Source organism: Micromys minutus, assembly GCF_963924665.1.
Source record: "Micromys minutus genome assembly, chromosome: 1".
Classification (NCBI taxonomy): domain Eukaryota; kingdom Metazoa; phylum Chordata; class Mammalia; order Rodentia; family Muridae; genus Micromys; species Micromys minutus.
In genome coordinates this window covers 130,066,276-130,091,646 of record NC_137969.1, presented here as the reverse complement: position 1 = coordinate 130,091,646, position 25,371 = coordinate 130,066,276, and the positions used below count along the sequence as shown (strand labels likewise).

The 25,371-nt window shown below is 47.1% G+C and overlaps 1 protein-coding gene across 1 annotated transcript in view; it reads left to right on the top strand.

Moving 5' to 3' along the window:
* The window catches only part of SCFD2 (sec1 family domain containing 2), a 293,361-nt gene that overhangs the window by 264,170 nt on the left and 3,820 nt on the right, over positions 1-25,371 (top strand). The window contains 2 exon segments of the mRNA XM_080936728.1: positions 9,527-9,661; positions 22,175-22,294. Of these exon segments, the coding sequence (XP_080792854.1) occupies positions 9,527-9,661; positions 22,175-22,294 (255 nt within the window).

Below are 25,371 nucleotides of genomic sequence, written 5' to 3'. Positions count from 1 at the left end.
AAACAGATTTATGGGAGGCGGGAAGAGACTAAAGGGCAAGAAAGGATGCTATGCTTCCTACTATGGGACACTTGGCAAGTCACTTCACATCTCTGAGACCAGATCCTCCTGTTTGCTGGGAGCACACCCACAGGACTGTGGATCATTTCCTCGGGTGTTTCGTTTTCCAAGCTATTGTTACAGCTGTGAGTTCAGTGGGTACAAGGGATTCTGATATGTTTTGTCTTCTGTCACATCCTTGGAGTCTACAGGCATGGGTTACACACTGGAGGTGATCACTAAACATTTGTGGGGTGCATCTTCAGTGGAACTCTTCACTCCTGGTCAGAGGCTCTCTGTAAGTGGGTGAGTACAGGAATAGACTAGAGTCTGAGGCAAGCCATGTTGGCTCTGAAGAGAAGACTTGGCAGGCTTTATAGTTTGGACTTTCATGTCCCCATGTGTGCTGTAGACTTGGTCCTCTGCTGATGGTGCCACTGAGAGCTGGTAACTTAAGGAGGTAAGGCCTCATTGAAGGAATTAGTTCACTGGAAATGTGCCCCACTCCATCCCCACTTTCTGGACACCAGAAACTCTGTGTCTCTTCCACTACACACATAATGAACCACCTCACCACAAGCCAGAGAATAAATAGCCACACACCTCAGAAACCATGTGCTAAAATGAAGCTGTTCCCTGTAAGCTGGCTACCCTCAGGTGGTCTGCATAGCAGCGAAAACTGTGTAGCACACTAGACAGATTTCTGCCTGTCACTTCTTCCAATGTGGTCTTTGGTCCCATAACTTTAAGAAAAATGTGTGCTTTCTACCGAGAACATGCTATCACAACACAGATCTAGTTGAGATAGTCAACACACCTTGGACAGGATAAATCCTTGTCTTGCCCTGGGTTCCTGATCCCATCTGCCTTACACGGTTCTCTTACCTCTCTGCCCTGGGTCTGGAGGTTCTGCAGTACCAGGCTCCTTCCCTGTGCCTTCTTCCCTGCTCAGATATATGCATGCTAACTCTGTGAGTCACTCTTTTCCCAGCTATCATTGGAGGCATTTCTTACTCCTTCTTTATCCATTTCCCTTAGCTCAGTGGAGACTCATATGTGATGTGCAGATAGCATTCCACTCATCTGAAGATGAACATGTGTATTAGTCATGATGACTTACAGTCTGCAGTCTAACTCCCCAACAATGGTCAGCTGTGGATGGAAAGTCCAAGGATCTAGTATTTGCTCAGTCCCACAAGGCTAGTAGATTCCAGATGTGCCGACAAGTAAATGCAAGCAGGCGAAGAAGAAAACATATTCCTTCTTCCAATGTCCACTGTAGGTCTCCAGCAGAAGGTGAGGCCCAATTAAAGATGTGTACCACTATGCCTGGGTCTGGGACTTATTTTGTCCCAGGCTGACCTTGAACTCAGAGATCTTCTCGCCTACTCTCCTGGGATTAAAGGTGTGCACTCCCTTGCCTGGGCCTAAACTTTTCACAGCCACTATACCTCAAGATCTCCATGCCAAGATCCAGGTCAGAAACTTGTGTTTCCCAGCCTTAAGATCTGGATCACAGGTGAGCCTTCCAATTCTGGATTGTGGTTCATTCCAGATATAGTCAGGCTGACAACCAGGAATAGCCATCACAACATGATTTGTTAAAAAAGTGACCAAAGCTCTGGAAGAAGCAGTGAGTGAGGTCTGCACTGGACATCTAGAAGTCCTGAGGAGCCAGGACTGATCTAGTCAGGACAGTTTGGGGAATGGGGACAGGAGGATCCTGACTGGAAGAACATAGCACTTGACCAGAATCAGCCTCTCTTACTCACTCTGGATCTATGGGTAATCCTTGCACTTGCCCATTCTGGGTGGACAGACAGGCAGCTTGGTAGATGCTAAAACCTGGGTTCACAGCCCAGCTATGCCTCTTATTGTGTGTGGTTTGTCAAGTGGTTCACCTCTCTGTGGCCAATTCCTCCTCTGTAAGAAGGACACTCTCTCACAGAGATGCCCTGAGAATTTGGAGAATTCTTGTGATAGCCTGTGTGGGGACTTGAGGTAACAACATAAAGAAAATAAAGAGGTACCCAGAAAAGTGACATTTTGAAGTCAAAACATTACTTTGAGCTGTAAAATCTTTTTCCTTTTGTTACCAAAAGCCACTAGGGCCTTTTACATGGGTTCCTAAAAGTAACATTGACCTATGACACTATCTATCTGGTGCCTAAAAAATGCCCTGTCTTTTTGGTCATAGACCTCCAACTCCAGCCTGCTGAGGTCAGGACCATGGATGGCCCTCTAAGAAATTCAGTGCTAACATTTGCTTGTGTGTAAGCTGGAGTAGACCAGAAGCCTTCCAGGAACCTGGGCCCTGGTCTTTGTACCCTCCCACTCCTCACTATTTCTTTCCTAGGTTCCCCCTTTATCCCCCCATGGCACCATGTTTAATGTGCCTCATGCCTCAGCTGCAGCATCAGGAGAACATTAGTAATGTCTCAGGGGCAAGGAGCTCACAGGCCTTTCCAGTCAAGTGTCATCTGCCTCCAAAATGATGACAGTCATTGTTGCATAAGTCTCTAAGACAGAGGCTCTGGAGTCAATGAAGCCCAGATGTGAGTCTTCTTCTATGCCCCTGGTGGCTGAACAAGAGTGCCTAGAACCTCTGTGCTCAAGGAGGCTCAATTCATCTCATGCCTGGGGAAAGGCTGTCTGAGCAGTCTCTGGGCCCCATCTCCTTTGTCAGCACTCCCTAGCTCTGGCCAACAGTTCCGTATTCTAAGTCAACCTCTGTTCTCCCTCCTAATTGCATATTAATAACTACCTAACCCCAGACCTGCTCAACTACCTTTTGGGGAGAAAGAAAAATAGCACAGGACAGAACTAAACTGAGGTCCAGAAAGCTTGATATGGTCCCAAAGACACTTCTAACTGTGGTGTGATTTTTAAGGAAACTCTTTAGTAAGCCTGGCTTCCATTTCTTCATATCGACATTGAAAAGATTATATCCAATGTTTTAAGAAACAGTTTGCTTCTGGATAGAAGGAAAGATGGGTGGATGGATAGATTAAGAGATAAATTGAAACACTTTATAATCTTCAAACAATTTCCTTTAAGAAGATAAAAGGAGAAAAAAATCATAGTATCACAAAAGGCAAATGAACAAATAAAATTGCCACACAAGCCACCAGCATTTCCAAAGATGTTTTTTTTTTTATACAATGTTGGACTGAAGCAAGCTGTGCCCCCTCTGTGAGCAGTTCTCCTAAGATGTCAGTGCATGGAACTGCGTGTAGAAAAAAGCAGGACCAAGGGCTTCTGGCTCTACACACTAGCCAGCAGAGCAAAGTCCCCTTAATGGGATGGGGCTGGGCACCAGGTCAGGTCTCCTTGGCAACAGATACCTAATAATGTCAGAAACCACTGCACCTGGGCCTTTCCTCAGGAGCTCAGCACAGGCTTGTAGACACAACCACACCTTATCTCTACACAGAGCTTAGAAGGGATACAAACGAGTATTTTGTTTTTCATAACTTCTTCAAGTATGATATTTTTAACCCCAATTTGTTCTTGAAAACATCTGCAGTGGACACAAAGTTCTATCTCTAACCAAGAAGCTATTTGAAATTGATGCTTGCTGGTAGAGGAGAAATCCATTGGGGAAAACTGATTCCATTTTCTATTCTTATTTTATTATATTTATATTTTATTTATTTTTATTATAGATACTTATTTTTTAGTTTTTTATTATTTTTATTTTTTATTCCCCAAATTGTATAAAGGCAGATGTACTCATATACCAAACATTATTCTGACCTTAGTGTACTTTTTTCCAGCTGATATTTTTAAAAATGATGTCATCTTCATAAGTCCCTAATCATAACATGGGTGCTGTGCATAATGGGCCTAGCATCAAGGCTAGCTCTGTGGTGCCAGCCTGCCCAGAACCAGAAGACAGTCAGTGAACAGTGGCCACTTCACTTCCCTGGGACAGTCCTTGTAAGCACCATGAGGCATGGTGCCATCCACACAGTGATCTGGGAGCTATTTGACATGGTACTGAGATTCCCCCTGGGCTTGGAATCCTCACGCCCTGTAGGGGCTGTTTTCTCAGTCATAACTCCACAGTCCCAACACTCCTCAAAGGGACACTCCCAATTATTATTCAAGAGTTGTCAGACTTGGAGAAGCCCAAAGCTCTAGCTGTCTATCAAATATTTGTAGTTCTCCCAGTCTAGAGCAGTGCTCCATGCAGGGGTCATCTCTGCCATTAGTAGTCTTGCCCGTCTCCTAGTCTAACATTCTTTCTTTATCAGGTTGCCAGGGAAACAGGGCTGGAAAGTTAAGCAAAAGTCAAATTCCTATGCAGAGGGCAGAGGGTTATTAAACCCTCTGCCCACACAGGCAAGTGAGAAAAGAGGGGAATTACTACTTCATTTCAGTCCTCAGCGTGTCTCTGGCTCCGACAATGCTGTGTGTTCTTTAACCCTATGTCCTTTACCTCCTGAGAATGAGCAATAGCACAAGATCTAGATTCCCTTGCAGGTAACAGTGGGCCTGTGACCCACCCAGGTCCGTAAATTATGGGTGGAAGCGATAGTTCTCATGCAGGGTGGTAGCATCTTTCTGCACACCCTGCCTCCTCTCTCTTTGACCTGACCTCTCCAGGACAGGGCTACAATGCCCTGGGGATGCCGGACTCACTCACTGCAAGGTCTCTGAGTGAGGAGACCACCAAACACAGACCCCTCCCTGCCCCCAGAGCTCGGAGGAGAAGCGAAGCATAAATGGCAGACGTAGGGACCTGCTTAATCCTGAAGCAGCCGGACCCTAAGAGAGATGTGGTGGCGCTCCAGAGAAGCCCCATCTGTCCTTCTGCTGCTCCCCCCTGAGAAGTGCATGGTGCCTCCCAAAGCACAAAGTTCCATGACAGCCAAAGCCCCTTCCTCCAGGGACATGAGGAAGGCAGCAAGCTGTCATCAGCACAGCCCATGTTGGGAGACTTGAAATGTGCTTTCCGGGGAGGGGAAACACATGCTGCGTTCTACCCAAGCCAGCCCTCCTAAAGAATCTTCTTTACACGTACAAGTCTTGGGTGTTCTGTACTTTATTGTTTTAATAAGAAATCTGAGGGTTTTCGGGTCTGTTACTTATTCAGCAATGCTTATGAGCTTATTTTTTAAATCACCCATGTTTCCATTATTTACTATGTTTGGCTCGTGAGTACTAATGGAGAAAAGACAAATGTTATAAATGGCTTATCCTGAAAAGATAATATGTTGGATCTCACAACAAAAGTCTGGAAGTCAGCCTAAAGTGAGAGAAAGTCTGTTAGGAGTAGCAGAGCCCCGAGGTAGAGCAAGTCCCTGCTGGTTCCTCCTGCCTTGCCAACCCCTCCCATCGCCCCTGTGGCAGAGTCACACAGACTCAGCTGGCAATGCACAAACAGTGCTTTCAGAGTCACAGGTCAGCCTCCACTACTAACTACATCCAGGAGGTTACCTGTCCCATCTCTAAAATGACATGCTGAGTCCAAAGCATTGCCATATGAGAACAGAATGGTTGCAGCCAAAAAGCATATGAGATTCACATCCCAAGAGTGTGTCAGACAGTAGAGAAACCCTTCTGGATTTGTGTGCTGTCTTGTACTTTTAATTATGATTTATTTCCACACTCTAAATAATTGCTGCCTCCCTGCCTTAAATAAATAAGAGATTTTGGACCTTCCCCTGGAACACAGGGCAATCACAAAATCTCAAGAATGAATATGGTGCCTTCAAACCTCTGCTCCAAGGGAGCCCAGCCCTGCTGTAAGCACAGCTAGTGCTCAGCCTCATAGCACAGCAGGAAGGAGACCAAGGAAGGAAGAAAGGGGGAAGGGAATAGAGAGATAGGTCCATCCAGGAACATCCATTCTTCCCCTAAACCCTCTGTGCCTCCTACCAACCCCCCCCCACCCATGCTAGGATCTCTAGAGTACTGAGAACAACCCCATCACCCCTAACACACCAAGCCTTAGAGAGAGGAAGACAGTGCATAGTGCTTCCGCTTGAGGTCAGGACCACCCTGACCCAGGTCTGACTCCTCCCCTGAACCACTGCTCTTCCCTTCTGTGGTTGGCAGATCGTATGATGGCAACAACCTTACTGTTTTCTATAAACCTATTAGCTCCTCAAAGGAAGGAGTGGCCTTTCCACCTTGAATTCCCTCATCTTTTCTATCATTATTTCATTCCATTGCAAGTAGCAGTGACCTGGAGACTAGCAGCTTAAATAAACGAGGCCATTTTTCCTGTGAGTGGCCCTGGCTCCTGTGCCGTGGCTATCACAGCTGCTCCTGTCCATTCATGGCCTTAGGAATACCCTTGTCTTCTAAGATACCTGCTGTGGCTCCAGACATTGCTTCCATGTTCTATGTAGCACAACAGAGAAATCAAAAAAAAAAAAAAAAAAAAAAAAGGATGTTCCCATTTTAAAAGGCATGTTTCTGAAAGCCCTACCTCATCCTTCTTAGTCTCATTGCTCAAAAGCTGGAAGTATAGATGTCCAGAGATGTATAGCAAGCAGGAGGAGGATCAGTTGATAGCATGCTTCGCTGAACACTGGTCCTACCACAGTAATGGTAAACAAAATATGACAGTCAACTTGGTTGGATTAATAAGCATTCTGTGTAATGAGGCACCCCTATGGTTGTGTGTGTGATGGCTTTTCTAGAGAAGATTAGCTAAGTGGTTGTGAAGACCCACCTGAATGCTGGTGGCACAATCCTGTGGACTGGGGTCCCAGATGGAATAAAGTGGGGGTAGAGAAGCCTGCTGAGGGCCTCCAGGTACCACCCCCATTTCTCACTGACCCCACGTTCCTCTCTGCCCTGCACTGTGGACTAGATCACCAGAGTCAACCTTTCTTCCCAGAAGTTGCTTCTTGTCAGGTCTTTGGTCACAGCAAAAGAAAACAGTGAATCCCCTCACTGAGGAAGAAGTTGTGTCCTTTCAGTTGACAGTGCTGATGAGGTAGTTGATTATTATTGACCAAGGGGCTCTCCTGAGGGAAGAGCTTTAAAGATTCAGCATCTAAGAGACCAAATATCCAGAAGGGCCCTGATGGTAGATAAGACTGTTTACTTGTCTATAAAACCGAAGGCCTTTTTTAATTTACTTAAAATGTTTATTGGATCATTATATCAAATTTATTAATTTGGAAAATGTAGAAAGAAGAGAAATCAAACATCCATCTTGCCCTGAGCCCAGGGTTAACATTTTAGTGTGCTTCTCCCAGTCTTATTTCCATGCATGAATCATTTATTATAAACTTTCAATGAGCAAAAAGGGATCTGTTTGTATTGATGGTCTGCTTTAGAGAGACAGAAAGCAATTAGCACAATCGTTTGCCTGCCTCTCCCTAACCTGGCACCGCCCTTCAGTCACCACTGCAGTGTGTCCCTCCTCAGCAGCTACACGCTGTCCCATGCTCCCTGCCACTTTCTATAATGACCAGCCTATCACAGCGTTTCTCACCTCACACTTGTCCACTCACGTGCCAGACTGCACCCTGTTTTTAGCCCTGTCACCATAGACCTTCCTTGTCACGTTCCCAACATTCCATGATGATCTGAAACAGTAAGCAAGTCCTAATTAAAGGCCCTTTTAGAAGAGCCATCATGGTCATGGTGTCTTCACAGTAATGGAACAGCGACTAAGACAGTAGTTTCTAATCTCCCCTTACTTCAAAGGATCAATGGTGCTTTCTGAATGGGTTTCCATGCATGAATATAACCGAAAATCAACTGGTAGGAGTGGAATTGCTGTGTCAGATGCAGTTTGAGCTTTGGTAAGAGCTACTGAATTACATTCACATTGACTAAAACAGTTTCCTCTCCAACCAGCCTAAGAGTGCCCGGTACCCCATGGCAAAGTCAGAGGTATATGTTTTCAGAAATTTTCAGTTGGTGTTTTTCAGTCTGGATCTCTAAAAACCTATCTTGGTTAGGTGACTCACAAGGTGCCTATAACTTGCAAGGAATCATACACATCCCTGCCCTGGCCTCTGAAGGCATATACACGTAAATACACCTTTTTAAAGAAAGCTATTTTGATGTGACTTTAATCTGATTTCCTCTAGTTATGAGCAAGGCCGGCCGGTAGCTTTGCCTCTACCTTATCAATGTTCCTAGGCAGAGCTCACTCAGCATGATCATTAATCATGGAATTCCTCTGTGTACAGTGGTCTCACCAGTAATACCAGGAAACTGGGATCCTCCACTGAGCAAACACTCGCCCTCCCAGATGTGGGGGGAGACATGATATTGACAGTCTATACACTGCTGCATTTCTGCATTATTTAAGGGACTTAGAATATGGAGATGTAACCTGGGCTTTCTCTAAGAAGAGCAAAACCAACAAGCTAGAGATAGTGTCAGTACACTGACATATCTGTAACCATGGCTACAGCACCTCGTGTTCACCCATGGACATAGCCACACAGAGCTCAATATGATACCTCTCAGCAGTGCCCTGCTAGAACATGGCTTCCTGGAGTGATATACACCAGGCAGTGTTCAGAGGGGGAGGCACCAGGTGTGCCTTTGTACTGAACACCCCACATGTACCACCAGATGAGTTTGGGGCAGCAGAGGCAGCAATGGGTTTGGGAGGAAGGTGGCCCAGTCTGTGAGAACAAAAGACTCAGGAAGGACTGTCTAGCAAGAACTCGGGAAAGAGGTCAGAAAACAGCCGCCTCCAGACAGACCTAAAGATGGGCCTGCAGGTCACAGAAAAGAAAAGTGCTCAGCACCACCCATCAAAGCAGAGGCATGGCAATCTAACATCACCCTTATCAACAGAGATGCCTACTGTTCTGTGAGCCGGTTCCCACCTTGACCTGGGGCAGATTCCTTCTGTCATCTTAGCTTCTGAGGCAGCCATACATGGAGCTGAGCTCTGTGGAGGAAGGACGGTGACAGTCATTGCACATAAGCACTCACATTCCTAGTGGAGGAGATGAGCCTAAAAATGTTTAGAGACCATCTTCTTTCTTATATAAAACAACAAGACTTTGTTTCCCACCATCTTTCCTACATAAAAGTACCATTGAGCATTTGGTCCTACTATAACTAAAGCTCTGGTGAGGGACATTTGATGGTAGAAGAAAGCAGAGAGGCGGGGTCACACGAGAGCATAGAATAAGCGTGCCTAGAGCCATGTGCTGTTAAACAGGTTTAGAGGATACAAAGTGTCCTTTGGAAAGGGATAGAGAAGGAGTTGGGGGCAGATGTGAAAGAAGTTAAGGGGAAGAGTTGGGGTAAATATGATCAAAATACATTGTATGAAATTCTCAAAGAATTAATAAAGATATTTTTAAAGTTCCAATTGTTTATTTTTAAGTTATTTTCCATATTCTAATCTTTTCCATAATCTTGCACATACAAAATCATAACCATTGCCCAGAATCAAACTAAACTGGTTTTACTTCCTTGGATGTCAATAAAACTGTCCCCAGATGCACCAAACAAGTGCATTTACTCACAGCACGGTGTTCTGTCTTCTCAGGCATCCTATAAGCCTCTGTTGAAGCAGGTTGTGGAAGAAATATTTAATCCTGAGAAGCCAGACCCCATCGACATTGAACATACATCCTCAGGCCTCACCGATCTCCTTAAAACTGGATTCAGTATGTTCATGAAGGTAAGGATCCATGAGAGGGTCACATGTTCCCTTTGCTGGGCATGGGGATGTTGGCATATCCTTAGCCCTGTGGGGAGACAATGTTATACAATCAAGACAATTTTTTTTTTTTGATCATCTGGTGGTGTGAACCTTGAGATCACAGCTTCCTACAGCCTCTTTGGACCCGAGTCTTATGATCTTTCCCCAACAACACATTCACCCTAAGTGGGGTCACAAGGCATCCTCAAGAGCACCACTGGAAACCGTTTACTCAAGACCCTGTGTCCCACCTGAGAAAGTAGTGTCACCCACTACTTACTGTTCACTAGAACTCACTCTGTGGTTACTGAGCAACTGCGTCTTCCTAGTATCATCCCAAGACTCATTTAGAGATGCACTTCCTTGTGGTCCACAGACTGCTTGGATTTTTCTGGCTCATGTCTGGGTTGGGTCAGAATGACTGAGCAACCCTTGAAGTAGGGATAAAAGCAGGAGAAAGTATACAAATGGGATCTATTTTTAAGCCACTGTAAAGTTTCTAAATTTAAAAGGATCTAAACAAGATTGCAGACTGACCTCCCAGGCTTTGCCCATATTTCAGCAGCAATAACTCTTGGAAATAACAGAATGTTTTTCCAACTTCAAAGAGTCTCTGAAATAGTGAGTTAATCTGCATAAAAGATCCAGCCTTTCGGAGTTCAATAAAAGCATATTCCAGGAAAACTGGCCCATTCCAGAAGGACAAACACCAGACATCGGACTGGAAACTGAGCAGTAAATTGTCTGGAGTGGCCCTCAACCCTTTGTTCTCCTGTTCCCCAATACCAGCAGCTTCTAACACAATCCCTGGGTACTCAATTTCTATCTCTTTGTCTCTTCTTTTTCCTTTTTTTTTTTTTCTTAACAAAGCAATGCAACGCAACTTTCTAATGTGTCCAGGGCTCCTCTGCTGAGTTTAACCCCAGAGTTGTTGAGTCATTCTCTGCCCCTCTGTCCTGAGGAGCTCTTCCTTGTGGCCATTTGCAAAGGAAGGAAGGAGAGAGAGAAGAGGGGAGAAAAGAGGAGAGGGAAAAAGAGAAAAGGAGAAAAGAGGAGAGAGGAGAAGAGAGGAGAGGAGAGGGGAGGAGAGGAGAAGAGAGAGGAGAGGAAACTTAAAACAGCATAGCTTCTGGGATAGACATGGTTTCTAATGTCTGTACTTAAGTACTCCCTCTACAAGCTTAGACACCCAGTGGTAACCATGGGCTGTATTAGGATGTTGTCACTGGGCTCCCAGGTACATTTTCTGTCACTGTCCCATGCTTGAAAGTTACCCCTGTAAGTATTAAGTATTTCCCCCTCTCTTCCTGTGTCCAGCTATCCACCTGGCTTTGACTAGGAAGCTTGGAACCCTGATGGGTCAGCATGGGAAATGGGGCCACCGTTGGACACCCTTTTCCTCAGCCAGCTGACCTTAGAGTGAAAGCTCCTGAGAGTAGATTTAGGGGAAGAATTGTGTTCTCCCAGCTGCCATAGCATCTCAAAAACCTATGTTGTGAAGGACATAACTAGACAGAGGGGCTTCCACTCTGCCCCAGAGCCTGTCGAGAGGGAAGGAGGGATGCAGATAGACTCACAGCTGATGTCAACAGGGTCCAGGCCTCCCAGCCACTGTTGTAATGACAGTCCACGGGGAGCAGTCAGCCAGCATGCATCTAGCCACCCTCCTGGTCATCCTCACGACAACCTCAGCAGACGGGTCCTGTCCTGATCCCATTCCGCCCAGTGAGGAAACTGAGGCCCTAGATGGCTAAGCAATGGATGCAGATTACCAAAAGCCTGGGAGTCCATCTCATTCTTTCCTATTCTCGTGTGGTTTCCAAAGTGCAGACCATAAATGGCAACTCTGACCGTGTCCTGTAGTTATCCCCACTCTAGATCACTGCAAAGAGAATTCTGAGAAGGGTGGTTCTAGCCCTTTAGTCTCCCTTGGGGCTCTGTACCTTTTATACATATTTTGTGGCTGTATTTATACATTGTCTTTTATAACTATGTGTCTTAGCTGTCTTCCTCCAGGTTGATGCCTTTCAAAGTAGTTATTTTCTAAATATACATCATAAGGCATTGGGTGTTGGTGGTCAGACCAGTCAGATGACTACTCAGCACTGCATAGGGAACAGACATGGAAGAACTCATCACATCCAGTTAGGCGAAGCAGCATAGCCCACCTCTCATATCTACACACGCATGACTAGAACATTTTTCTCACTACACATCTGACAGAAAAGACCGTGAAAGCTATGGCTGGAACCTGGAGGGTGGATGTTTTTATCTTCTGGACCCTCAGCACTCGGTTCTGCATACAGCAGGTGCTGAGGGAGATGATCAGAAAGTTCAGGTTACAAAGCTCATTCAGCATAGCTTGAAACCATTGATTTCTCCTTCCACCTACACTAGTCCCACTGAGAGTAGGGAACACCTTCCTCAACTCCCATTGAAGACCTGAAGCACAGGCACACACCCTGTGGATGCCAGTGTTTTTACCATAGACACTCAGAATGACTGAGCCACCCTTGAAGTAGGGATAAAAGCGATGCCTTCTTTGCTAAGCAAATGGCATGCACTCGGGTCATAGTGTGTGCACTTTGCAAGCGCGACACTGAACCTGGCACTGTCCCCTTTCTCTTCTTCACATTTCAGTGGTTGAAGACTTGTTCTTACATACATCTGAGCAACCTCCACTACAATTATGTATTTCCTCATCAGGTCAGGAACTTTCATCTTCCCACCTAAGGGAAGCACTGCACAGACTCTCCCTGGCTTATCAGATTTGCCAGCACCCTGCTCTCAGCACATAATTTGCACTTTGGGGGCATAATCAAGTAAATTAAGGGGTGCTTGAACACAGCTCTTTGATGCTGCCAAGGTCGGTTGATACCCCAGGTGGCCTCAGTGACAAAGAGGAGGCCCATGGGCAGTATGGGTACTCTTCATTTCCACAGACAGGAGAGAGCAGGGCACGGCTTCATTGTGCTTCTCAGAACCATATGGTTTCTAGAAGTTTGTTCTCATCTGTGAATAACTGAAACTGTGAACACAAAACCTCAGATAAGGAAGAGCTGCTGCCCGGCCCTTAAGCCTGAGGCATCATTCAAAATGTTCACAAGTAAGCAGTGCTACTGGCCAACTCCTCATCCTCCGGAGCAGCAGCTGCTGAGCAAGGCAACCCCAGCCATGCACCGCCCCCCATTCCACCTCCACTGTCTCCTCTGCACACCACAGCACTGAGGTGTTTCCCTCATGCTTCTCCTGCCTAGAGAACAGAGCGGAAGCAAAGAAGCTGCTTATGGTATAGAACAGAAGAGTCAGTGTGTCAGGAGCTGTGGATTTGGGGAGCAGATGCTGGGATGCTTGGGGTCTCTGCTCCACTTCACATTTATCTGTACTTAGATTTGCTAAATAAAGGGTGGTGCTCCTGTCTGTGTCCCCCTGACCCCATCGTGCCCCTTCTAGTCCATGCTCTATGAACTTCCTTCCAGGGTCTGTCAGCAATGGAGGCAATACAGACCAGATTCCCCAAGCCTGCCGTCAGACTGTACAAGAACCTCTCAGTCTCTCTGTGCCTCGATTTTCTCATCTGTAAAGTGGGATGATAGTGGGACTGCTGTGAGATATATAAGGGCATGCTCAGCACCAAGCACCAGCAAAGAGCCACATCAGTACCATTATATCCTACATAGAGCTAATGTTTGGGTGTACACACAGGTAAGGCTGGAAGATTATGAGTTTGAAGCTAGCCTGGCCTACTAGCAAGAACCTGAGAAAGAAGAGGAAAGGAGTCAGCTTATAATCCAAGCATTGTGGGATAAAGGTGAAGAGATTGTGGGTCCAAGGCCAACCTGGGCTACATAATGAGCTTCAGGTCAGCCTAGGCTGTACTGTAAGACCCTGTCCCAAAAAAGTCAAAATAGCAAAATCAAGTAGAACAAAATAATGACAAAGAAAAGACTAGACACACTTCCTGCAAAGGCCACAGCACTGCGAATTTCTCGAAGTTCACTCTTGCCAGAAGACGAGCAGTTGGGTGTCCTGGCATGCCTCTGGAGCCATGTCCACGGGCTGTGGTATTCTGTTCCAGTCTCTCCACTGTCGGCCCGATTCATTGATCCCCACAGTCTTGGTGACAGAACTTGTCTCTCTTTGAGCTAACTGTGAAGGGCCAGCAAGATATGCATGCTGTGGCCATGCGGGACACCTAAGGTCCTGACTGTCCCGGAGCCCTTCCACACCATCACTACATTCCAGAGACAGGGAGAGCACTGTAAGGATTTGCTGTGTCCCAGTGTTGTGGCAAGTGCAGACACTGGGACATGGTAGTTGGCCAGGAGAGATAAAGAAGTGGTGTGTATCTGTCTGACACTCTCCGGCAAGGGAGGTTCTGGCAGCAAGGTCTTAGCTCCCTGGAGTCATGACGTCATTGTGTCTCAGTGTGGACACTATTCTGCCAGTGCCCGTTCTTCACAGGGCTCTGCTCTACAAGTCAGAAGCCACAAAAGCCTTTCATTTCCACCGGTTCTGGTTGTCCAGCATCAAGTAGGCAGTCATCCTGAACCACTGGCTCATAGGACTGCTAACCATTCATTCTTCTCAGAAGGTTGCATGCTGACCAGAGCTCCACATGGCAGAATCTGCCTCCCTGGCCCTTCCAAACAGCCACTGAGTCGACGCTGACCTGGGAACTCAAAGGGCCTGTGGTCCAGGTCCTCAGCTCCTCTGCGTGGTGCCAGTGTTCTAAGAGGGGCAGCCAGGGGGCTGCACTGGGTGCCATGGCCTGAAAGGTAGCATTGCTTGCACGCCACTCCACATGTCAAGCCAGTCCCTTCCACAGAAAGAAGACACACTCCCTTCCTCTTGAAAAGGGACCGGAGAACATGAGGAGCTAGAAGTATCATTATGGCCGTGTTTTCTTGTTGTTGTTGTTTGGGTATCAAATTTTTATTGGTTATTTTATTTATTTACATTTCAAATGTTATCCCATTCCCAGTTTCCCCTCCATAAGCCCCATATCCCCTGTTCCCTCCCCTGCCTCTATGAGGGTGCTCCCCCACCCTCACACCCATTCCTGCCTCAGTGGCCTAGTGTTCCCCTATCCTGGGTCATCAAACCTCCCCAGGACTAAGGGACTCCTCTCCCAGTGATGCCAGATAAGGAAATCCTCTGCTACATGTGCAGCTGGAGCCATTGGTCTCTCCATGTGTGCTCTTTGGTTGGTGGTTTAGTCCCTGGGAGCTCTGGAGGGTGTGGCTGGTTGGTATTGTTCATCCTGTGAGGGAGCAAGCCCTTCAGCTCCTACGGTTCTTGCCCTAACTTCCCCATTGGCATTCCTGTGCTGTCCAGTGTTTCATAGTGCACATCCACATCTGTATTGGTCCAGCTCTGGCAGAACCTCTCAGGGGACAGCTATTCCAGGCTCCTGCCAGTAAGTACTTTTTGGCATCAACAATAGTGTCTGGGTCTGGTGTCAGCAGATAGGATGGATCCCTAGGTAGGTCAGTCTCTGGACAGCTTTTCCTTCCTTTTCTGCTCCACTCCTTCATTAATGGTGGGATTGCAAGCTGGTACAACCACTTTAGAAATCAGTCTCATATTTTCTCAGAAAGTTGGAAATAGTTCTACTTGAGGACCCAGCTATTCCGATCCTGGACATATACCCAAAAGATGTTCCAACATATAACAAGGACACGTGCTCTACTATGTTCATAACAACCTTATTTATAATAACAAGAAGCTGAAAACAATCCAGATGTCCCTTAGCCAAGGAGTAGATACAGAAAATGTGGTACATTTACACAATGGAGTACTACTCAGCTATTAAAAACAATGACTTCATGAAATCCGCAGGCAAATGGATAGAACTTAAATATATCCTGAGTGAGGTAACCCAGTCACAAAAGAACACACATGATATGTACTCACTGATAAGTGAGTGGAGATTAGCCAAAAAGCTCGGAATACCCATGATACAACTCAGACCATATGAAACTCAAGAAGAAAGACCATCACACCAAAGTGTGGATGCTACAGTATTACCCATAGGGGGAAGAGAATCATCTCTGGGAAGTAGAGGGAGAGAGGGATCTGGGAGGGAAAGGGGAGTTGGAGAGAAAAGGAGACCAGTTCAGATATGGGAGGAGATGGAGGAGAATTAGAGAGGATCAGAAATTTGAAAGTAGGTGTGTATCATTAGGGGAGGGGGACCTGGGGGAAGCCACTAGAAAGTCCCAGTGGTTCCCAGGACTCTCTCAGGGAGGACTTTAGCTGAAATGCCCAACAAAGGGGGGAGAGAAACTGTAGAGACCATGTCCACTGGATAGGCACAGCCCCCAGTTGAGGAATGGGGCCACCCACCCATCTCAAAAATATTAATCCATGTTCACTTTTGAAAAAATGCATCCTGTACCCAAGTAAATCCACATCGTCTGGCTTTCTAGGGCATTAAGGGCAACCCTAACTGGCCCTAGGTTTCCTTCCCTCTTAGAAGACATTGAAAGCCTTCACACTTCTGACTTAAGTTCAGATTCGGTGACATTAGGAAGGCTGTAATGGATGAAATGAATGCACTTGCTGGTTGTCCATTTGTTAAGATGAGAAGCTAAGGAGAGCAGGCATGCCCTGCTCTCTAAGGAAGAATTTCAAGGCAGCCTGACCACTTCTCAGCCAGAGGATTTGTTTCTGGCTGTCCTCCTCCTGGGACAGACAAGCCAGTGAGGGAGGTCCACTGAGCCAGAGGAACAACGGAACAACGTAGGCTTAAGCTGGTAGAAAAGCCCAGTTCCCTACCGGACTCCACACACAGCACCTTGAAGTCCTCTGACAAAAGCTTGGTAATGACCTAATGACTCAGTCAAAACAAACTTTTCCCTCTCACTGGAATGGAAATTTAATTTAAAACTAGCACATCTAATAGGCAGCACTTTAGAAGTGCATTTCTGAAATCTGTGGCTTGGATTTGAGTCTCCTGAGACTACTACACTTTATATCGACCCCATGTGTCTGACCCTCAACTTGTTTTGACTAAAGAACATGATCTGTCAAGATGTTTTTTCTGCTGGAATTGGTGTGAAGAGGGTGGGTTTTGTCTAATGAGATGGCATGAGGCCCTTCTCCCTCCTCTGTGTGCCTTAAAAGTTTGGGTTGCTGTAGTTGCTCCATTTCTTATGTGGCCATGCTTAATTGGAAAAAGACTCATGACAAAGATTCAAGCCCCAGTGCCTGCCTCTGGGCACTGTGTCTGAGTTGATATGACAGCCTTGTGGCCTGGAAATTGGAAAAAGCCCACATGAAGAAATGACACTCACACAGGCCTTAGAAGTCGTCAAAGCTGTGTGGTAGGATCCCAGAGAGTTACAGCAACTTAATCAAAGAAAGGCTCATTTATTTTAAGGACAAAGAATATCCAGGGACCCAGAGACAGCAATGCAGAAGAATTAGAACCAAGACCTGGAAAGCCAGCTGGACGCAGGCTGTTGGTGAGAGTCACTGTGCTCTGCAGAGGAGCATGTTGTGGGGCTCGGATGATACTAGGTGGATGCGTGGCTGAATGTCCACCCGTAACTTTTGGATCTCCCTGATTGCTAGCAAGTGTTCACAGTGCCTTGTCTGTCTTGGAATGATGGGTCAGGCTCAGAATCTCATTTCATGACCAGATTGAACAGCAAAGTCATACCATAATGACATGGCTGCCAGCAGCCCATTCTGAGCTGAGGGCAGATGATTGGATTGTAGATGTGACCATCATGTAAAGGATGCTTCACTGGGGTAGGTGGAGAGCGCTGGGCTTCATGTAAGGATGATGTCAGACCCTTCAGCTGTGAGCGCTGATCATACCCTAGAGGTCATCTAGACCTACTCTTTATTACTCATATAAGAAAAACATGATTTGGAGAAAGACACTGCTGGAGGGAGTCCACCAGGCTTAATGGCATTTACGATTAGAAGAAATTATGTCAGCCTTGAGCTTCTTGGTCAAGTGAGTACACGCCCTGTGGCTGCTCTCTGTAGCCATTTATAGCCATTGTTTAAATTCTTCTAAATGATGATGCATACTGTGAGGTAGGGTTTGATTTATATCTAACATAAGCTGAGCCTATTCCTAGAGTTCTAATAAAGTGGACCTTGGTAGAATTACTTAGCAAAAACTGAACTGTGGCAGTCTGCTGTGCCCGGAGCAATGGCTGTTGCTGGTCGGGGAGACATAAGTGGACTGACACAGGCCTACTGTAGCCTAGCTTGCCTTACGCAGCTCTGGGTATGTTGAGGAGTGTTTCAAGAAGACAGCCATGATGTGAGGATCGGGTAGAGATGCACAAAGGAAGTCTGTGGGCCCTGGGTGTTAGATGTTGTCAGGGCAGCAGGACCCAGCACAAAGGGCTGAGATGGATGGTACGTGAGGGTCATTCCAGGTGGCAGTGCATGAGAGAGAGAGAGAGAGAGAGAGAGAGAGAGAGAGAGAGAGAGAGAGAGAGAGAGAGAGAGAGAGAGAGAATAGAACAACGGATAGACAAGCTGGAGCTAGAGCAACAAGGGCTGGAAATGTAACTTTTTTTTACTAAATTTTATCAATAACAAGGTATTCCCTGTGCTTGTTAATTTCTGTCAGATTGTCACAAGCTGGAGATTCAATTAAAATATTGTCCCCGTCAGATTGGTAACATTTTATGTGAGGGACCCCAGCCCAGCACAGGAGAATGGTCCTGGTAGTATAAGAAAGCGAGCCGAGAAAGCCATGGGAAACAGACCAGTCTACAGCATTCCACTATGGTTTCTGACTCTGCTCCTGTTTGAGTTCCTGTCCCGCCCTCAATGACAGGCTGCAATCGGGACTTAGAAACAAACCCCTTTTCTCCATTTGGCTTTGTGCAGTTTTTACCACAGCAACAGACCACAAACCAGACCAGCACCATTGAGTGTAGTTTGTGAATATGTAACAAATCCCTCTGTGTTCTGTAAGACTTGCCCTGGCAGCATTGGGTGATGGAGACCAGGATGAGCCTGGGACTAGATAAGGCAAGAAAGAGAAAAGATGAGACTCTGAGCTTCACTGGAGGAAGAGTCATGGCTGTCACAGATGGGGATTGGTTGCATATTGTGCCTCAAGCAGTGCCTCCCAGAGTAGTTGCTCAACAAATATTTGCTGAATAGGTGACTGGGTAAAGAAGTGTTGGGGGCAGTGGTAAAGGTATTGGGAACTCCTGATAGCCATTTTCAGAGTTAGCATTGGGTCTTTCCAGGGCTTGGTCTCTTAAGGCCTGAGCTTCTCTCGCTGCCTCTGTAAAGCTCTGATCAGTAATGGAGAAGGGGACCTGATTGTACCTATTCTGAGGATAAGTGAGCCACAGACAGAGGGAAACTGAGTAAGCACTCTGCAGCAGCATTCCAAGAATTCCTGAAAAGTCCCACACACTGAGAGCAGCAGGATCCTCGGCTTGACAACACTGGAGTCAGTCCAGATACCAGATATTCCTAGAGCCCACACCTACAAGGCTCCGGAGCCTGCACTGAGATCCTGGGTATAGTGTGGGGAGTCAGCCATATTCCCTAATCAGAGCTGACATCCTCAATCCCAGCCCTCCAGGGCTCACCAAGTAACAGAGAGCGGAGACTTTGCCTGCTTTATTAATCCCTGTGTGTGCAGTGGCATACTGTGTCAAGCTTTCATCTTCAGATTGTCACCGTGCAGACTTAACACACAGACAGGAAGTCGTGTATGGCTGCTTATGAGGAATTGGGGATTGGGATGAGAATGGCTCCACTTCCCAGCAGCCTGCTGGCCTGACTCGATCTGAAGAGAAATCTTGGAATCAACACACAAATCTAAACCTAAACCAAAATAGCAAACACCCAATGTGCATTAACTGAACCCATATATTTCTGCCTAGATTAGCATTCCCCAGCCCCAGCCCATGCTCTTTAGCCCCTAGTCCCACCGTGATCCTTAAGCCCCCAACCTTGCCCCCATCTTAACACACACACACACACACACACACACACACACACCTATCCTTAGCCCCAGGGAATTAATTGCTCTTTGTTGTTGCTGCCTTTCATTTTCTTCTCCCTTTTCATCTTCTACTGTGTCCTTCCAAGATTCTCAGCATGTGCTTCAGATGCCAAATTCTCTTATGCAAAGCATATGTCTTGAAGAACACACTGTGCCAGGCTGAAGTTTCAGAGCCGGTTGTATTTCTGTCCCAGGATTAAGTGAGAAACAGCAGTTGTTTGTGAGGCTGGGAAGTTTCCTGGGGTCTGGTTACTCAGACAGAAAACCATGCATAAGCTAGAGTGGTTCTGACACATCTCTAAGAAGAGACCATTACAGAAAACTACAACCCACCAAAATGCAGAGAACAAGGGACCGAGCAGCACCCCTGCAACATCTACAACACAATTCCTCTTCCTCCTCCTCCTCCTCCTCCTCCTCCTCCTCCTCCTCCTCCTCCTCCTCCTCCTCCTCCTCCTCCTCCTCCTCCTCTTCCCCCCTCCTCCTCCTCAGGCTCTTCCGCCTGAGGTTCAGGGATCACTAGTAAAGGGGATAGAAGATGGTAAGAGTCAGAGGAACAAGAAGTCAGGAGTGTCAGACACACTACACACATGACGTCTCAGCATGCCTGCCTATGCGGGATGGCACCAATATACATGCTAACATGGAACGGGAAATCTTGCGGGTACTAAGCCTAGGCAAAGAACTACAGGCAGCTCAGGAACCCTGAGAATGAGAGAAAGTCTTCCCTGGGAAATTTCCCAGTGTATTTATTATCTAATACCAAGTGGCCAGTCCTGAAATCATATATATACAAGTAATGTTATACGGACCGAGAAGGTTACATGTGTATATTTAGGAATAGATATGGATATAAATATGCATGTATAGAGAGAACAGGAGAGAATACGTGTGTGGGATGGATTAAAATAAGGAGAGGGAAGGAGGAAAATAGTACTTTAAAATAAAGCCACCTGATAGTGACGCAGGTATCTCTGAGTTTGAGTTCAACTTGGTCTACACAGTGACTTCTAGGACACAGGAAACCCTGCCTCAAAAATAATACAAAATTTAAATTTGTTGAAGTCTCTGAGATAACAAAGGAATCAGGAATCTTCTGTCAGCTTGCACAGCCTATACATTTGTTCTTTATATTTTATTTAATCTATAATTATTGTTGTTACGTGTGGACCATTTGCTACAGCATGTATGTGGAGGTCTGCTTCCACCTTTGCGTGGATTCCAGGGGTCAGGCTGTCAGGATTGTGGCAAACACCTTTCCCTCTGAAGCCATCTCACCTGCAGGGCTCAGCTCCCTCTCCACGTAACACTGAGAGCTCGCTGTGTGCAATGCTGTGCTTAGCACAAAAATGCCGAGATCAAGATGGAAGGACTTGGTAGACAGCATCTGTGGGACAGTAGGGGTGGCCTGGGATAGGAGTGCTTTCAAGAACACATAAGACAGGGACAGCAAAGGGGGAGGTGAGGACACTGCCCACAGGGGACACCAAGTGCAGCTTAAGACAGCATGCTGCAGACAGCACTTGGGCAGTGGAATATCATGGCACTGACCTAGGACAAAGCCCATTGCTGTGGCCCACCAGTACCCATAGGCCACACAACTTTCCTCTCAATCTGGAAAAATCGCAGGTATTTAGGTAGCTTCACCTCACCCGTGACTTCGGTGGCTATTCAGGCAGCTGACAGCACCTTCCTGGTCCACGCCATGTGTGCTGGGTCCTGCCTGCGTCTTTAGCTGCTCCACACGGCTGCCCACTGCTTATGCACAGAGCTTGTGTACAGACTCACGCCGTTTGTCCTGCTCACTCCTGAGGGAGACAGCTGTCTGACCCATACTGCCTTAGGAGCCTTCTCGTGTTCTCTGAAGGTCTTCATCGCCGGATCAATTTCTCATTTTAGTACATAAGAATATTCACGGAAGAAGGGAGCTACTGAACAGTTAATGCGGCATTCACAGAGCAGGTCCTCAGCCATGGCCAGTTTGGTGAAGTGTCTGGTTCTAAATCATGCTAGGCTCTATGAGGGTCACCTGTACATCTGTATACCGTGGATTTCTGCAAACCTCCGTCCCACCACCAGACCCGACGGGGTTAGTTCTGCAGACCGTGATAGGACACCAAGTCTGGGCTTGCAAAGGGTAAGCACAGCAGACAGTAGGAGTCTAAGGAGGTGTGTGTGCTCCTTGGAGTGGAGGAGATGTAAGATGGAAACACAAAATGGCTGCAATGGCAGCCATCCTGAGTCCTGAATAAAGATGAGGGTTGCTCAGCCTTTCTCTTATTTAATGGCTCCAGCTCCCTTAGCTCCTTTGGTAAAGCCTTTATGTCAGGACGTCCTAAGGTGCCATGTTGTGTAGTCCTAGCCAACAGACTCACAAAGCATCAGCACTTCTGGCTGTTAATAAGTCGTTACTGCTCCAAGGGTCTCTGTCCCACCAGCAGGAGGAAAGCAGCAGCCATTGCTGGCATCTGACCTGATGTTCTGTTTTGCAGGTGAGCCGGCCCCATCCCAGTGACCATCCCCTCTTGATCCTCTTTGTGGTGGGTGGCGTCACAGTGGCTGAAGCCAAAATGGTCAAAGACCTTGTAGCATCTCTGAAGCCAGGAACCCAGGTACTGAGTCATGGGTGAGACGAACAGCAGTGGGAAGGGTGGCGAGGGCTTCGTTGTCCTTCTTCCGGCTGCACTCTTCTCTGTCTGCTCCTTCTCCCCACATCCTATCGTTCTACCATGGTCTCCTTCTGGCCACTCCCCCAAAGTTGTCCTCCTGGCCAGACCAAATCCACTCATACTTCCCTGGAGAGTTCTTTTTTCCTTATGGTTAAGGACCTACCGTGTTGGCAAACTTCATCATAACTGTTAAATTTCCACACCCAAGCAAAGGGATTCCTGTTATTTGCACAGCAAGCGGTGTCAATCAGGAAGTGAACCGAGTATGGATCCGGCAGCAGGTGAAGGCTGTCACCCTCAGAACCTCAGACCTCCACCCCCACGTCCTGTGCTTTCCAGCTAGTCCTGCCTGCTAAAATTTCTACGACCTCCCAAAACCTCCAGCAGAGGCCAAGTATTGAATTGCATGAGTCTGTGGAGACATGATGCTTCCAAACTGTAGCATTGAGGTTACTCCAGGGGCCTCTTCTCACCTGTGGTAGTCAGGGGGACAAGAGTGGTGGTCAGAGGTTCAAAACCTCCCTCGAGACACTAACTAATACGGTCCACACAGCTGCACAGAAAACTGCTGGGCAGGAATGGTAGGTAGCATTCTAGCCCAGTCCTGTCTACCTGGGTGGGGTTGTGGCTCCCTCCTGATTCCACCACATTCTTCCTATCTATGCAACCAGCCTTCTCTCTTTCTCTGACATCCTGCCATTTGCTCGGGATGCTTCCTGAGTCTCTCCTGGCATCCAAACCCGTGTTATTCAGTAAAGCTCTTGCCTGCTCACTGTCTACTCCATTTGTTAGCATACTCCCTTCCACCACACACGTGCTCTTTGAGGACAAAGGCAGGGCCTAGACCTGAGCGTGTGGCAGGAGCTTGGTAAGCCTGGTGTTTGGATGGATGTATTGACTTCAAGAGAGTTTGGTAGAAACTGTCTGATTCTAAGTGCATGAACCTCTGGTGAAATCAAGAAACCCTGACCTCTCCTTCTCTCAAGGTACCCAGCCAGGATAGGATATAGGGAGCAGGCTCGGATCTGGAAAAGCGCAGTTATTTTCTATGACCCTCTCTGCTATAATTGTCACCAATTACTGTCAGAGCTGATAAATGTCTACAAAACTAATAATTCTAGCCTTATTTTGTACTCCCTCTGCCAGCATGATTAAGACTCTATTAATGAAGCTCCTTTTCAAGTAAGTAAGCAGCTTTTCGCTCTCTCTAATTGGGAACCACCTTCCTAATTTCTTAGAACACCTGTGCATTGAAACAGCCTGCAGACACTGCAGTCCCTTCTCTGAAAGGATAGAGTCAGAAGCTTCAAAGTCCGGTGACAGTCTGGTGTGGAGGCCAGTCTGACCCTGTACCACTCATCTGCAGACAGAGCATCTCAGCTTAGTGAAGACTTAGGGGACAGGCTTGACCACTTCTTGTCCTTTGTGCAAAAACTCCCTGAGCAGCTGAGAAAAGCAGGAATGGCTACTCATCTCAAGCCCCTTGGTCTCCAAGCTCGTGAGAGTGGGGAGATTGCCCAGGTGCTGCTGGAGTGGCATTCCCTGAGGACCACAGACTTCCTTCCACCTGACAGGTAGCTGCCCTAGCCAGCAGCCAATGGAAAGCCAGTCCCTGCTGTCAGAAGCACCTGGAAGCCAGACTTTGCTGCTGAGCTGTTCCCAGAACAGGATGTGCATCAGTTCCCTTCTCTGCTTATGCTCACACTGCTGTTGGAAAAGTGTGTGAAACACACTGAAAAAGAAGGTTCCATAGATGTCGTGCACCTAGGCTGTCAAAGGCACAGCTGTCCTGACCATGTGTGAGCAGTACCCACCTATACAACAGAAGCCTCTCCTGCACTTACCAACCCACCACAGACAGGCACAAGATAAGTGCATTCTTACATTCCCTTCCTCAGAGCGCTTGTGCTGGGTACCAGCACCGTCTTCTCACTCTGCTCTATGGCATGGGGCCCTGAGGCCAGATGCTCAGCCAGCTGAACTCTGTTACTGCTGAGTGGTGGCCATGAGGCCCACAGAAGTCTGTGGTTGTGAGAGGTATCCTCACAGAAAACAGCAGGTCAGGAAAAGAAAGAGAGGCCAAGCATGGGGTTCCCCAGCTCTCTGCTGCTTTCATGGATGGGTGTAGATGCCACACTTCCATGGACGTCCAACTTTTGAAGTAGAATGTCTAGTGATAAAGGGGAGAGACACAAGTGATAGATAGATAGATAGATAGATAGATAGATAGATAGATAGATAGATAGATGGATGGATGGATGGATGGATGGATGGATGGATGGATGGATAGATGGATGGATGGATCCAGAAATCTGGCCATAAACAATTCTACATACATTTTGGGGGACTCAGGGTAACACAGCCTGCTCAACATCATTGTAAAATTGATGGGGAACCCAACGAAGGTTGAAGTCTGCAAAACCAACAGAAACCCCCAAACCAGCAGTGGTGACACACAAAGATGACAGACTCTCGTGGTGCAGTCTCCGCAGGACGCCGACGCCCAGCACGGACTCTGGGTTTCCAGAAAGAATAGCTGTCTCCCTGGATTAGCCACCTGGGCATTGCATGTTTTGCTGGTGGGCGAACATGTCTAATGTAGCAGGTAGACAAGCAGGGTCAGACTGCACCTCCAATACATGTGTGCAAAAGCCATTGCCGCTGCTGGGTGACTGTGTGCTGTGTGGTCGTGTGGGTTTAGAAGAAAGAAAGAAGAGAATGCTGCCTGTTCTCTTTGAGTCTCGGTATTGGGAATCAGAAGGCCCTGATATTAACTCCACCTCCGAATGCAGCAGAAATAGAAAGGAGAAGTGCGGGTACCTGCAAATCAGTCTGGCTGAGGAGATGAAAGCTAGCCAGCGGGCCTCCAAGGGCTAGGCCTCCCCAGGCAAGGGCAGAGAATGCCAAGCAGAGGGATGCTGGAGGGACTTAGTGCCTTGGCTCTAGGGACCCTGAGCTCTCCATGCCATCTCATTGTCAGCCGGCATGCGAGTGAGCTCCATCCGCTGTCTGTGGTAGAA